Source organism: Agelaius phoeniceus, chromosome 3 (assembly GCF_051311805.1).
Source record: "Agelaius phoeniceus isolate bAgePho1 chromosome 3, bAgePho1.hap1, whole genome shotgun sequence".
Taxonomy (NCBI): Eukaryota; Metazoa; Chordata; class Aves; order Passeriformes; family Icteridae; genus Agelaius; species Agelaius phoeniceus.
Genome location: NC_135267.1, coordinates 107,540,621 through 107,556,521, shown reverse-complemented (window position 1 = coordinate 107,556,521; position 15,901 = coordinate 107,540,621). Strand labels below are relative to the sequence as shown.

Here is a 15,901-nt window from a genome sequence, read left to right as displayed (position 1 = left end):
AAGGGGTTAAGGGAATGATCAGAGTACAGGAGGTGAGTAAAGGATGTGGAAGCTTTGTGGCAAACAAGTGGCACAGATGAATCTCTTTATCATTAGTCAGAGACTAATAATCTCTTCCACTGACCTGCTTGCTGAAAATTACTTTCTCATCTCCTTGTTAGGTGGTGATAATGATGAAAAAAGCATGTAAAAAAGGTGTATTTATTGTCTCACAGTAAAAGTTCAGGAGATGAATCTTGGGCTAATTAATTATGTAATTTGTGAGATCCTGTGGCCTTTTCTCAGCCAGGTATCCAGGAACATCAGAACCTTTTGAACATGCACAGCAGTCTTAGCTTTGAACAAGATGAGTCTGTGAGACTTTTCTGCTGCATTTACAGATAAATATTATCAAGTGCATGTTCTGATACCACATCCACTAATGCCAACCTCTCCTGCAGGCCTGTGGTGTTAAGCAGGAGCTTCTTCTACTGTTCTGTGCTTAGCCACTGAACCTTTTCCCAGGCAAACCCCCACTGAACCTTGTCTCAGGCACACTTAGCTCTGCTGTGACCAAATATTCCACCAGAGCTTCCTCTGTCTGGCACAGTTGCACCAAACTGCAGAGTTCATGTGGGCTGCTCATGTTGGTACCTTGGGGGCTGAAGGGAGAATGTGGATGATTAGGAAGGTGTTTCCAGGTCCTTGAAGATTATTTGTTCCAGAAGAGGCAGGGAAGTGTGGTAAATACTGTGAATGAGGTTGGATTTATTTATTATGCTTTGGTTCTGATGTGCTACAGTTGTCACTTATTGAGTCTTTAGTCTGGATGAGGCCTGAGAAAATGACTTTTAAACAGGAACAGTAATTTTGTAAGCTGTGGGACTTTTTTTCTTTTTTTTTCCTTCCTCTCCCAGCAGCTCAGAGGCAGTTTTATTTATGCCAGTAGGTACATAAATGAGGGAGCAGAAGAGATGGGCTGGTTGTATTCCCAAGACTCAATTCTCAATTCTTCTAATCATGATGTGGAGTGCACATGCTGTTACTGGGTAGGGTAATAATTGCCAGGGATTTTATCTGAAGGTATTTTTTGAATTACATCTAAACTTTTAAGTTCTTGAGCAAAATCAAAGAACATTTTACTAAAGACATTTCCACAGATTTCAACAACAGTACCAACAGCAACCACCACCAAAACTTCTTCAAGCAAGAATTTGCTCCCTTACCCTTCTTCCTAGCCTTCTCCCCAGTCAGTAAGCTTTGCTTCTCTTGCTCTTCTCTTCCTCCTTGACCCAGGTAACATCAGGCTGATGTAGCTATATTGCATTTGTTTTAGGAAAACATTCCTGTCTTCATCACTGTGTTGTGACCCTTTCCTTTTCTCAAGCTTGGAATGCACTGTCTGGTTGGAGAAGGTGAGAGTGGTTTTTACACTGTCATTAAGGACAAATGAAGTTTTGTAGTATCCTTGCACCACAAAGTTGAGGTTTTGTTTTAGATTTAATGTGAATTATGAACTCAGATTGTGTGTAGGTGTTTTCTTTCTGTCTGTAGCACTTATTTGCAAAATAAATTTTCTGTGGGTTGTTTTTCCATGTTGTGTGTGTGTTGTTAACCAAGCATGTTTGAATCCTGGATTGTATTTTAGTTCATGGAATGTTTTAATTTGATGTTTTAGTGTGTTCTTTGTCAAGGACCAAACTTAGAGGGTGTTTCCAGGAAACTCTAGTTTCATCTTTCATGTGTGTAGTTTGGAGCTTGGTTGTGTTCCTCAGTTTCTTTTATCACTAGTAGACCAAGATGAAGCAATGAGAGTACTGTTCATTTTATGGCATTTATAGTGGTTTTACATAGATAGAACATCACAAAGGCAGGAAAAAACTGAGGGCAGACAGCCTGTTACTTGCTTTAAACTTTATTCACTTATTCTGGGGAGAAAGAAACCAAATTTAATATTCAAGTAAGAGTCAAGACATTTTTTTAACTGAAGTTGGACATAAAACTAACAGAGGAAAAAATTGCCAGATTTTGAGTTGTAACCTGTTCCTTTATTTCATGGTAATTTGGTCACTTTGGAGGTATTAGCTTCCCTATCCTGCTAAGAGGAATTGATAATTACTGCTAGTAATTATTTTCTTTAAATAATGAAATACTGTTATTCATAAGTCCTTGCTAAAACAAAACCTTCACCTTTCATGTAAAAATTAATCCCAATAACTATTCTGAAGTTCAGTGTAGCCCTGAGCACAAGAATTTCCCTTCTAGGGGATGTCTGACTAGACTGATGTTCCCTCACATGTATGAAAGGTGTGATGTTTCATGGTAAACTGAACAAAACTGAAGAGTATGAATTAATACCTTATTTATTTAAACCTGAGGTTGATCAAATATTGATGTAGAGGCCTAGAGGAGTTGTGAAATCTCCATTGTTGAAAATACTCAGAATCTGACAAATCCTTTTAAATTGGATTTGAGTTTTTTTGGAGGTTGGACTCCACAACCTCCTAATATCTCTTCCAACCTACATCATTAAGTGCTGCTAGAAAGGTGTCTTCACCTGTCTGTCTGACATGGCCCAAGAGATGTGTACTTTGTTCATAATGATGTTTTTTCTACCCCATATTTCTCAGCTTACTGATACCACTTAGAATTAACAGTGCAGATAAGAAGTTACTGTTAGCAGATCACTCAGAGTAAGTATTCAGGTTTTTTCCTGTTTTGAAAAGACAAACTATCTTAAGGCACAGGGTAACCTCTGAAAATTAATTACTTAGCTAGGGATTGCAGTCTTAAGTGAATGAAACATTTTGTGTCCTGTGGAAAAATAGCAGGATAAATATGCTACCAAGGTAGCAAGGAGATGCTGAGAGGGCATATAGCAGCACTCTGTGCAGCTGGCAGGGCAGCTTGGAAAAATAGCAGGATAAATATGCTAGCAAAGAGATGCTGAGAGGGCATATAGCAGCAGTCTGTGCAGCTGGCAGGGCAGCTTGGAGCTAGTCCATGTCTTGTGTGCATTTGATGTGGTCTTTGTGCATGTGTTTGAGCTGGTGAAGATGCAAATACTGCACAAGGCTTCAGGACACTGCTGGTATTGGGCTCTGAAGTACAAGGAGCTTGTTCAGCTTTGCATGTGTGGGCTCCTGCACCCTTTGGCCTCTCTAGGTCCATGTTTTTCCCAGCTTGACAGGAGGCAGTGGCAGCAGCAGGTAACAGGTTTAGGCATATTTATCCTGCTTTTAAGGAATACCAAGGCCAACACCATTCTTACTCACCCCAAATGGCTCTGCCCATAGGTATTTGCTGTGCTTGGTAAACTTGTGTCCACTTAAAAGTTCTCCTCTTTAAAAATTCTCTTAAAAACAATGTGCTGGCTTAGTTTATTTTGGGGCACTTCTGTTTACAAAGTTCTTGATCATTGAGAGATTTTTAGTTTGTTTCTTCCCACTGACAGTACTTGACTAAAATGATTCTTTTTCTACTCCCTCTTATCAAGTATTCAGGTTTTACCTCTTCATCCTCATTTCAAACATAGAAATGTGTTGTCTGCAGTAATCAGCTCTGTGTAGTAGCATGAATTCCTTTCTTGGTGATGGCTGATTAATATGGGTTTACATTTTTAAAGAATTGCTATTCATTAGGTTTTTGGGGAGAAATGCCAGCTTTCTCACTACTTTTTGAGTTACATCCTTGAACTAACTGTAGCTAACTGTGTGTACATTAAGGTCCAGTTTTATATACTTAAAAACATGATTAAATGAGAGTTCACTAGGTGAATTAGACACCTGTGTGGAGAAGTTTCAAAGTAAAATGCTCACTGTCTGTGTACTTTGTGGGAATTGTAAATGAAAGCTCTGGGTTCCATTGGCTCTGTAATATTGAGTTTATTACTAGACTTCATATAACGTTCCAGTCTTCTGAATAATAGTGATGTAACTAGGTTCAGAATTTCATTTAAAATGAAGTTTATAGAAAAATCTGTGCTTTTTAGTTTCCATTGAATTTGTGACTTACTTGTATAAGTAAAAGATTCAAATTGCTCTGTTCTCCCAATAGCTTGATTTGGTGTGGTTAAACAAGTGACAAAAGCCATTTTCTCCACACTTCTTTACATTTTACAGAGGATGTTAAAACAGCCTGGGGATGATATTGAGTCAAAACTAATTTAAACTAAATATGTCAATATCTGCAATTTGTTCATGAAATGAAACTTCTAAAATGGGAACATGTAATTTTGGTCTCTTAAGCATAACAATTTTATTTTTTAGTCCACTTTAGAGAGCACTTCCTTTCTGAATGTAGGGCTTAGATGTGGAAAGTAGATGTTTGTCTTCTTGAGACCTAGGTGGTCTTTAGACTGTGCTGGATTATGGAGCATAAACTACTGCTAGACTTGTGTGTGGCTTTAAATATATGGGTAAACATACAGATATGTGATTAAGGTAATAAAATAGTAACCTAATTTCATGGCTATCAGAATGAGCTCACATGGTATCTATTTACTTGTCAGCAGTCAAAAACAATTTTAACACAAGCCACTTACTCTGTTCTCTTCTGTGCAGTGCTGCTTCATTGCCAAAGATATTTAGACCAGCTTCCCTGTGTTCATGCTGTGTTTCTACCAGATATTTTACTCATCACCGTTGCTGAGCAATAGTAGAACTTTTAAACTTAGGAAAAGATGTGAACAACTTGTACTGAAACTTGAATCCTTAGTTTTTGGCTTTTTATTGATGCATTTTTGCATCAGTAAAGAAGTGGGGGATGTGTCCTTCAAAATGTCAACTTTTCAATATTTGCTTCAAATAAGTAAATTTTACTTAGTTACATGCTTTTGAACTATTTTTATAGGGTTTAGTTTAGCAGCTTTTAAGAGGAACAAGAGGAAGCTGGAGTTGGCCGAAAAGGTGGAAACAGATCTCATTCAACTAAAGAAAAGAAGACAATCAAATGAAAAGGTTAGCTCTTGTTTCAAATTCTTGTGTCGTCCTAAACTTACAGCTGACTGCTAATAAACTTCATGTCTTATATGATAAGACTGATGGAGCCTCAGAAGCCTGTTCTCCTTGTCCATCCTAATGTTTAGATGATATAATGAAACCTTAGTGCAGTTAAAACTTTCTGCCTTGCTATTTGAAAACCAAACCATCACTTTTTCTTGCTGGTGCTAAGAAAAATATTTTGCTCATTTTGAACTGGAAATATGACAGATGTAAATACGAACAGATAATTATTTACCAAAAACATTTTCTTTAGCTTGGGATCTCTGTCACTGTTTCCCACTTTTTAGTGTCTCCTGAGCACACTGCATTATGGAACTGGAATTGGTGAAATTTGAAATATCAGGTAGGTAACATGTGCATCTGTGAATGCATCTGGCATTGACCTGGCCCATATTACCTGTGCTACAAAACTACCAGAGATTCCCTGTTCCCCTCATTCTTAGTTTAAGTGTAGAGCTTTGGTAACCTGTGAGAATGTCATTCACAGTATTTGTGTTTGATGTTGAGTATCAAAGTATGGGTCATTAAATTAAATGCCTGTGCTTTATTTGGGGCCTGTAGGCCTTTGGGTTGGGCATTGCTGTCTGACTCCTGCATAGTTACATACATTGATCTAAATAAGGTATAAATCCCAGAGAATTGTTAGCAAAAGTGTATTCTCTGTAGTCTGCAAAGGCAAACAGTGATAAATTAGGCAATTTGCATCTGTGTTCTTAAATAAGATGTTTTCTCTAGCAGGGTGCTAATTTTAATTTTTTAAAATTTTTCGAGGATTTAAGATTTGTGAAGAAATTAAGGATGGGGGAGCCATGGAAGTTAGTTGTTCATTTTGGAACTTTTCCTGTTCACAGGATTTCAGTTCCCTCCTTGTGAACCTGGGAGTGTGAAAGTGTTCCTGGGGAGAGGAGGGGTCCCTGTGCAGTTTTGTTGTTCATGTAATAAGGGGCAAGTCAATGCTTGAAGCCAATGCATGAGCTTACCAACCTGCAGTTTGAAATTTCAAGGGCTCCAGAGTCCTGTGCAGAGCTTGTGGGATAATTCCCAGTGGTGGGAGGTAAAGGAGGTGATGAGATAGAGCTCTTCTCCCTGGTGAGTAATCCAGTAACAACTGGTTTTGTCAGCTGTCTGGGCACATCCTGTCCATGGAGCAGGGATGAAAACCAGCCCATGTTCTCAATATGGGATTCTCCTGCTATCCACAGAGTGTAGGATAATTGCAATCTTACAGGAAGTAAGATTTCTCAGTAGTTTTTCCAAATTAAATAGAAATGAAAAATCAAATTCTTAAAAAAAAAAAAAGAAAAGTAGAAAAGTAGAATATATCTCCCCAAACTGGTAGAAAAAAGTCATTTAGCTAAGATGAGGCATGTGATTTGTTGCCCTAAAACTCGCGCTGTCAAAGCTGTGCTCTCATAAAAGGTTTAAGAATAACTGGTTTGAATACTTGAGTAATAAGAAGTTAATCTTCTTGTCAAAGTTACTTTAATTGATAAATACTCCTGTCACTTTTTTATCAGCTGTGCTTCTCTGGAGCTGCAGACCATTCCTTTCAGGAAGGTTTTTTCCCCTGAAGGACTTCAGAGCTGGTTTATTTTCTGCTTTGACTCACCCACTTCAACTCTGTGCTGCAGCTGAGCCTGTGTGCCTGTGTCAGTGCTGCAGGCTGTGGGCAGAGCAAGGTAGAAAGGATGTTAACAAAGGTGGAGTTGAATGGGATCAGAACTAATAGGCCAGTGTGAAGACACAGTATTGTGACCAAAACAGACTGAAATTACTTGGAAGTTTGAGCTACTGATAATATCACCAGCTAAAAAGAAAAATACAGGTTTAAAAATTAGTTTTCAATAAAAATGTGATGATACCAACCTTAAAAAGAATGAGGCTGTTTAAATTTGTCAAAGTTTGTCTGGAAAAACTTGGCAGTGTAACTTACTACAAGAGTTTTATTTCCTGCTAAATGAAGTTTTTTCTGTGTTTTTCTTTGTTCACCCAGTGTAGCATTTGCAGAGGTTTATGCATTTGCATACAGGAAGATCCATAAATAACTTCACCAAATTTTGAAGGTGTAAAATTTTTGTCTTTTTCAAGTTGCAGAGTCTTACTGATTTACATAGCTAAGAAATAATTCACACACAAACAAAAATTAACTAAATATTCTCATGGGGGGTGTCTATGATGTGTTCATTCAGCCAGATGCCATTCTCAAATTCTCCCCTCAAGCACCAGTAAATATCAGAAGTAAATATTTGTCTGCTTACTGTTAGTCTGTCTTTCACCAGAGGAAATTGTTGTTGAAAATAGCTTAGCAGAGTTTGGCTAGAAGCCCTAATTTTACTTTGTCTTTTGCTATTGGAAAGAAAAATACAGGTTTAAAAATAAAAATACAGATTTAAAATTTAGATCACTTTTACAAGTGATCTCAGCAAATATGTAAAAAGTTGTCCTCTTCTTGGTTTGAATAAGTGACACTAAGAATCCCTAGTACACGTGATTTTTTGGAAGAAATTGGTATTTTTAAGTTAGTATTTTATAACCTAGTTATTTAACTCTATAAATAACATTATTTAAGTTGAGTTTTATTAAAACTGGCTTGGGTTTTACCTAGTTCAACATAGGTACTGACATATGTATACACCAGTTGGAATTATATGCATGGAATCAACAGTTCCATGTGCTTCTGTTACTGTATTAAGACTGAACAGATTTAGAAAATATTTTTGTCTATGTGCAGGTAATTGTAAGTGTAGCAGTCAACTATGGCAATCCTAGTGTCTGTCTTATTTAGTCTTGCAGTTTGGAAATTTCCTTAAAAAAGAAATAAATGTTCTACCTCACATTTGTGTGCAAATGGTCTTTGATAATAAAACCTTATGGTTTTCAAAAGTATGCTTCAAAATCCATTTAATGGGGGAAAAGAAACCTAAATAATTTTCACCCATTCTAGTTAAGTTTTGGTGTTTTGTTTGGGCTTTATCTGTGGAAATAGAGTATAGAATAATTTCCTCATCTTGCACATGAGGATCAAACAAAATGTTCTTTTTTACACCCCAAACAACTGTTAAACTGGGAAGGCTGGGATTGTTCATCAGGCTTTGTATAATTACATAGTTGGGAAATAGCATGTAAATGTTAGTTGCTTCAATCTGATGAATTTTGTCTTTTGTCAGTTATACTCAAAGGTGAGATTTAATGGCAATTACTTTCCATGGTATTTCAAAACTATCTCAAGTGGAGAGGGAAAAGACCCTGTGTGTAGAATCTTTCAGTGGGCACTGGGTAGAGCTCTCCTAATCTGCTAATTGCTTCCTTAGGGGTTTGTAGTGATGAATATTTACAATTTTTTATGTGCAGGAGGGGAGAAGGGTTTTTAAAAATGCTTGCTAGAACTCTGCATTTGTGCAGGTGAGCATCTTTCAGTTTTGTGTGCATGTTCTTAGCAAAATCTGAGTATTTGGACCATGGTTTAATACATTAATTTCCTTTCATGCTGCAAGGTGCAAATTAAGTAATGTGAGGTCTGATTTATAACACTGACTTTCAGTTTTTTCCATGCAAAATATTAACTACATAATAGATTATATTTCGGTTGCAATACTGCATTGTTAAAACCCCAAACTGCTTTTGCAGTGGACAAGTATAATTTAGTAACTGAACTCAGATACAGAATTTGGTAACAGATTTCACCAAGTTTCCTTTAGAACCTGCAAAATTTTAAAATGTAAGTAACTAAGTAAATCAATCAATTGAAAGGTAAGGACAAACAAGCTGGATCTTGCTTAGTCCCTATCGGACCTGTATAAAGTTTGGTCTTATTTTAGGCTTTGTGAATTGTAGTATTTATCATACTTTCTAAATCATACTTTCTAATATTTTCTAAATATGTTCTTATTGTCCTGACACTAGCTTGGCAGGATCCTCTGCTTTTCAACATTGCTGTGATTTGGAGAGATGAAATGTGTGACACTGAAAGGCTTCTCAGCAGGTGCAGTCTTGCAGTGACTCCTCAGGCACACGATGCTTTTCTATAGGGAGATGTACAAAAAGTTCCTTTGTTAAATTCTGATGAGCTCTTTATTTAGTGGCCCAGAAATCAGGGTTGCCAGTACAGTTCACAAATGTAGAAGATGCTGACAATGTTTTTTTTCCCATTGGATGTGGAATAGAACATTGCTGATTTTCAGTTTACTGAATAAGGAAAATACAGCATCACCTATATATCAGTGACTTTTTTTTTAATCACAAACCAGTCCTGCTTTCCCCTGCCCCATACCTGTCTTACTGAGAAGAAAAGTACAGAATTCCCTTGCTTCAGAGATAGAGATTTCCTTCAGAAGGATGTGTGGGCCACCTCAACCTTCCCTTAGCAATGCTTCCCTTAGAAAAGATGTCCAGCCTCAAACTAACTTTGATAGGCTAGATTTTTATATCTGTGGCTGTCTATTAATTAAGTTTTTTGTTGTGGGTATAATTTCCTTTGATAAAAGAGGAAATTATATATATATAATTATCAAATACATATTTGATATATATTATAGTTTATATATTATATATTTTTATACATTATATATATATAATCAATTATATGTACATTATTATCAAATTCTTTGATAAAAGAGGGTAGGGGGGTAGATAACAGCACCTGTATCATAGTAGTTCTTCTGTACAGAGAAATCATGAGAGAATTCATGTTGGGAAGAGCTTTATCTGATCTGGTCTTGGAAACCTCCAAGGATGGGAATCTGCACATCCCATGAGCAGCCTGCTCTGCTGCTTAAGGTCTTCTCAATCCCCTGAGTGGTATTGTTTGAACTGGGTTTGTTTTAGCTCAGGCTGTGTCTGGGAGTCCTGGGAGCTGGAAAATACATTTGCACATGAGATATTAAAAAAGGGTTCCTTAATATTCTTTCATCTTTAGAACTTGGAAGGGCGCTGGCTCTTTTCTTATCCCCTTTGCTCCCATAATCCTTTTGTTTCTACTTTTCCTACCCTCCTGATCCTTCCTTTATCTGTTTTTCAGCTTACCCTTCTTCCCAGTACCAGTTGAAACTGTGGATCTCTAGCTTCTCACCCCTGTCTGTCTTTAAGCAGTTACTCTGCTTTATTGTTGGGACATTAATTTGTTTTAATACTGAGTGTGGTCAGTGCCAGCATCTGAGTGCAGAACTTGTCAGGGAAGATCTAGGTGTAGGTGCAGAGAAGAAACTTCCTGTTTCTCTGGGTGAAAGCCAAGGATGAAACTCCTGCCTAGGAGTTCCAGTTGCTTGAAAAGTACTGTAGAACATGGCAGCATATTTTTCCTTTTAAGACTGACTGTACTGCATATTTTTCCTTTTGAGACTGACACAGAATTAACCCAAGTGTTTTCTCTTAAATGAAGTGTGGCCAGAGTATCATCAGCATTGCAGTACTAGAAACCATGCTTGAGAAGTGATATAGTATGCCCAAGGGAATTTTAATTGATGATGGGAACTTGATAATTTGAAGCTGAATGGTGTTTTTTTTTTCTTAATTCCTCCCTCTGAATTCTAGTCCAGAAAATTCACATTTATATGAAAAACTTAATAACCTTTGGCATTATTTCACTGGATAAGTCTGTGTAAGAGGCTTGAGGCTTGTGCAGCACCAGCGTGCATCTCTGGAGTATGTGATGGATGATGGATCAATTCTGTTTATTTGGTTTATTTTCTGTACACTGCATGCTGTGTGTGTGGTGGAGCATGAGGGCTGAGTGCCTTGCCCTGGGTTCTGCAGAGAGGGGAACCTGGGCCATGCCTGGGCAGAGAGGGGGAAACTGTTCCTTCTCTAAGAGAGACTTGGTGTGGTGCATTAAGGAATGGGGGAGGGATGTAAAAGAAGACCCCTGCTCCTGGGGGGAGTAAATCTACCTCAGAAGTCATGGAAGTAAGGACACTTTTAGTTATGCTTTAGTTACAGGAACAAAGGGTAAAATTGCTTTACTCACTAAAGATTTCTGAGCTGAGAACAAGTCTGGCAGAAGGAATCTGTCCTAGGGGAGATTTTTTCTTGAGGCTTCTATTTATTGTTTTGCTCAGAATATCAGTATTTTCTCTTTACATCCTAAACAGCTGCTTGGTTTTTTTCTGGTGGTGCTTTGTAGGTTTGGGTTTTTTTTTTGGGGGGGGGGGGTTGGTTGTTGTTTTGATTTTTTTTTTTAATTTCATTTTTTAAAAATTACACATCTTCAAAGATCAGAGCCTCTGAAAATGCTTTTTCAGGCCTTTTAGGAAAGGCCTTTTGATGTGGCATCAGTTGCTGAATCATTTCTTAGTGGACAAGTGGCAACCACTAAGAAAAAATGACTTCTGGCACTTCTGTGAGTAAAAGCAGGTGATCTAAGCATTAGATTAATTCTGAGATGTTTATTACCTTCTTGCTACTGGAGAAGTTTTATTAAGGTCCTGTCTGAGGCAGAGCAGCATTTTGGGAAGATTTTTGGCAGTGGGTACAGGTGCATGATAACAAATCCATTTGGTTGCTAGGCTCTCACTTGCACACTCCTAAGGAGTATGATCTGACTTTAATATATTATTTTTGCTAGGATTTTTTTTTCTGTTTTTGTGTCCTGCAGGAGAATGACTCAGGAACCTTGGATACAGTTGGTGCAGTTGTTGTTGACCAAGAAGGAAATGTGGCTGCTGCTGTCTCCAGTGGAGGTTTAGCACTGAAGCACCCTGGAAGAGTTGGTCAGGTGATCATTGTACATTTTCAGATTCTTTTTTTTGGTTGGGAATGATTGTTCAGTGTAGTGTAAAGCAAGAGCTGTGACAGCAAATTTCTGTTCTCCCTTCCTTCCTGTTAAATGCTGAAGACATTTTCACTGCATTGATGTGCAAGTGTTTTTAGTGTTCTCCATCAGTGTAATAAACCAGTGATAGGGAAGATGTTCTGTAGTTAGTTACCTTTTGACAGAGATATCAGTAAGTTAATTTCTTGGCCTTAAATGGTCTCTGAAATGCTTAGAGCCTTGAAAAAAGATTTCTCTCAATATTTAGGGAAGCGGTCCTAATTAATTTTTAAATGATCTTGTGAGTTGGAGAAAGTGACAAAAGTAGTAAAAGAACATACCAGGTATTTATGATATATTTCTGTTATATATAATTATGATTATAAATTATGTATAGTTCTATTTATTATTAATGTTGTTATAATAATAATATATTTATGCTGTGTCACCTTATTGTTGTTAGGGGATTTTGAGGTGCAGCAGAAATTTTGTACTCCATTGCTGTACAGCTGTATTTTTTCTTGACATTTTCCACTGTCCAAAAAGCAGTTCTCTTTTGAAATGTAGTTATGATTTTTTTTGTTAGTTTTTTGAATAGCAGAGTGAAAGAGACTTTATATGAGCAGGGTTATATCTTTACCCTCATTTTCTGTTAAGCTAGGCTAGAATTCTGTATCTATGACAAACACTCAGATCTCAAGAATAGTAAAAGGATGTAGCAAAATGGAGTGGAATGACAATATGCTTATGATATTCTTATTCATCTTTTGTATTAGTACTTGGATTTTTCTTGGATTTCTTTTTTTTTGTTATTACTGTTGGTTTGAGGTTGTTTTTGTATTTTCATTTTTTAAGGAAAGGGAATATAGCAAAAATCTCACACACTTAAAATTTATTAACAATATGCTTCTTTCCTTAGGCAGCTCTTTATGGTTGTGGCTGCTGGGCTGAAAATACAGGAGCTCATAACCCTTATTCCACTGCTGTGAGTACTTCAGGTATTTACTACTTTTATAAATACTTAATGAAGTTGCTATCTTCCTCTGTAATTAGTTTGTAAATTTAAAATGCCAACATAATTTCCAGACTATATTCTAAATTTGTATCATTTATTAATTTGTTTCATTTAATTTGTATCATTTATTAGTGTCAATATTGTATTTAAATCCATGAATTGATCTCTTGTTGGTTGCTTATATTGCCCTTTTTAAGTTAATTAGCTACCATGGGAATTTTTATCCTATTTCATATTGCACTGAAAGGATGTGCTATATTTGTTAAGTATTAGGGAACCTGTCCTCCTGTGAAGAAGTGCTTATTAGCCCAGTATTGGATTAAATGCAGAATACCTCTGGGAATGGAAGCCTTGTGTAAAGTACTGAGATAATCAGAGGGTCCTTTGTTACAGAAATGCTACATGCAGCATTTTTTCCTCAAAAATATTTAATTACTATTTCAGGTGAGCATTTAAGTGAATTTTTTCTTCATCTCTCTTTTCCTTCTGAAAGGAAAGGGAAAAGGTAAAACCAAAATACTGGACTAAGTGTATCAGGAAGTATTTATTCAGCAATTGTGAAAGTGATGTAAGAATTAGGAGAGCTCCTGTTCTCTTTGGAAAGCTCAGGGTCCTTGACACACAAAAATATTGTGTTTATTTGATGCCTTGCAGAGCACTAAAGTCTTAAGGTGAAGTTATGTAGGAGTTGCTTTTACTTTTTTGTTCCTCCCACTTGTTTTATGAACAACCTCAATCAGTAAAACTACTTGTAACACTTTTTCATAGGTGCTTATGTCAGGTTGCAAAATTTATGGTATTGCCACTGCTCAGGGGTCAGAGTTATCAGCATCCAGTGTAGGGAGAGGTGAGGAAAACGTGCAGAATTCAGATTTAGATAATGTCAGCTGCATCCCATGGGCACTGCAGAGCTGGAGTCCTGCTGCAGAAACAGTGAGGGGAGCAAGGTGACAGATTGCAGAGTTAAAATTTGAGAGAGGCTGAAGAGCATCAGGAATATGCTGTGTTGCTTTTATTTCCCTGTATTCATGTCTGCCTTGCACTGTTGAAAATTGGTGTAGATGTTCACCCTTCAGTTTGATGTCAGTAAAAGCAGATGTCCCTTTTGGTGCTTACTCAGGGGATGGTTTTACTGAACCCAGGAGTGTCAGAAGACAATTTTACTCAAGGGACACCACACTGATTTTAGCTTAATAAATGCTTACTGAGTAACCAAATATATTTAAGTATTTGGAACCATGTTTTAATTAATCAGTGAGCACAAGTCCAATATTAGAGATTGTTTGTGGAAGAGCTGAAGTGGATTTTATTTACTTCTTTAAAGCTGTTCTTTGCAAAGTCAGCTGGATTTGAAGTCCATGTGAGCACTGACAAGCATCCTGGTGCCCTTACAGGAGATGACTAGATTTAATGATAGTCTGAAATATTAGCCTCCTCTCTTTTTGCTGGTACCACTTTTGTATAATCCTAAATACTTCAATGTTATACTATTTATAACTGTCACAAATTCCCATATATGGATTTTTTTTGGTTCAAAACTTCTGGCTTCCATGACATTACCTTGATCCCAGTCCCAGTTAATTGGAGTGGCCTGCTGGCAGATTGTGAAGTGTGGCCATCTGTTCATTCATGGATTTGAAATTCAGACTAGTGGTGTTTAATTAAACTCTTGTTTCTGGTTTTCCTTTAAAGTATGTGTATGTCTGTGAGAGAGAGCGAGATCGAAATGTTTACAGGAAGTGAGAACTCCTCTGTAATCAATACCATTCTTTTTTCCATTTCAGAAGCTCATAATGTTTTATTTTATAATGTACTTTATGTTTAGTGCAGTTCTAAAATGTATTGATGCCTGACTCTTGTTTAAAATATGAACATCCAACGATGTGAACCGTGAATTTAATTAAGGAATAAAGGGATGGAAAATTAAGTTGTAGGAGAGGTTGAAAGAATGGAACTTGCAGCTTGGCTGGATCTCAACAAGACATGGGAATGGGGGCATAAACATCTGCAAATATTCAGGTGAAACTGCCATGGCCAAGGAAGAGAATAATGCATTAAGATATGTCATTGTTAAATATTTAGAAAATAAATGTACTGTCTGAATTCTAGAAGATGCCTTGATTTAGAAAGCTTCAAGATGAACAGTGCTTCTTAACAGAATATCACCCTTGTCCCTTGATGTAACTAAACCCAGACTAGACTGTATTTGTAATAGTGATTTTACCCCCCTCTTGGAGGTTTCCAAACAGGTTTTGTCTTAACATTTTTTTTAAAAATCAGCAACAAATACAACTTTCGTGCTATGTATAAATAAAAACTGTGTACATGCACATTCATTTTATGTTTCATTTTACATTCAGACATTTACACCTGTATATAAATGTATTTAAAAGATGTACATAAGAGAAACCTACAATCAGTTTAAATTTCTGTGGTTTTCACAATATAGCATTTTGTTGTTTTAATTTCACGTGTCTATTTATTTTAATTTTTCTTTGAGTCATGAATTTGGCACAAATCTACTAGGTTCTACAGGAAATTTTTTCCGTTTTGTGGGGAGAAGAAAAAAAAGAATAAAATTAGACTGTGGGCATTGAGTAATGTTTAATGTTTATTGTTACATGACTTCAGAGAATAGCTGACTCATCAAATCACTTTTGGAATTAAAATAAAATCTTGAATAAAAAGTTAAACTCTAATTCCCCACAAGCTTTGTCAAAAGTATCCTCAAAATTATTTGGTATTAGTGTGTGTTAAACCAAATCATTTTAGCTGAATAATTCTTTGGGAAATAAAAGGTTTCTCTTTTGTGCTGGTTTACACTTTTCAACTTCTTTTTAGTGATCACTGAGAACAGAAATTTAAGCCTTGAGAGTTTGTTATATCAGGCTCCATATTCAGTCATGAAAAGGGATATTCTTTGGCATCAGTTTCATGGAAGCAATTTGGAAGGTCAGGTTTTGTAAACTGCTTGCACTCCATACTTGAGAAACTGTTCATACCTTTGGGTCTTGGGAGTGATGATCAACTAGAGACTGAACAGGTTAGGGAAAACCTGGGGTGTGGGGAAAGTAGAGTTTGGAATAGTAATTCAGAGTAGGCAGAGTACAAACTCCTGCACACTGAAATCCACATGGAATGGACACACTGGGTTGAACC

General features: G+C 36.8%; 1 protein-coding gene across 3 annotated transcripts in view; it reads left to right on the top strand.

Moving 5' to 3' along the window:
• The window catches only part of TASP1 (taspase 1), a 78,958-nt gene that overhangs the window by 26,429 nt on the left and 36,628 nt on the right, over positions 1–15,901 (top strand). For all 3 annotated transcript variants that reach the window (XR_013181552.1, XM_077176108.1, XM_054629391.2), the window contains exons 8-10: positions 4,831–4,937; positions 11,572–11,691; positions 12,647–12,725. Coding sequence is in view for 2 of the 3 variants with exons in the window: in XM_077176108.1 (XP_077032223.1) it covers positions 4,831–4,937; positions 11,572–11,691; positions 12,647–12,725 (306 nt within the window). In the remaining variant the exon portion in view is untranslated. The remainder of the gene's footprint in view (positions 1–4,830; positions 4,938–11,571; positions 11,692–12,646; positions 12,726–15,901) is intronic.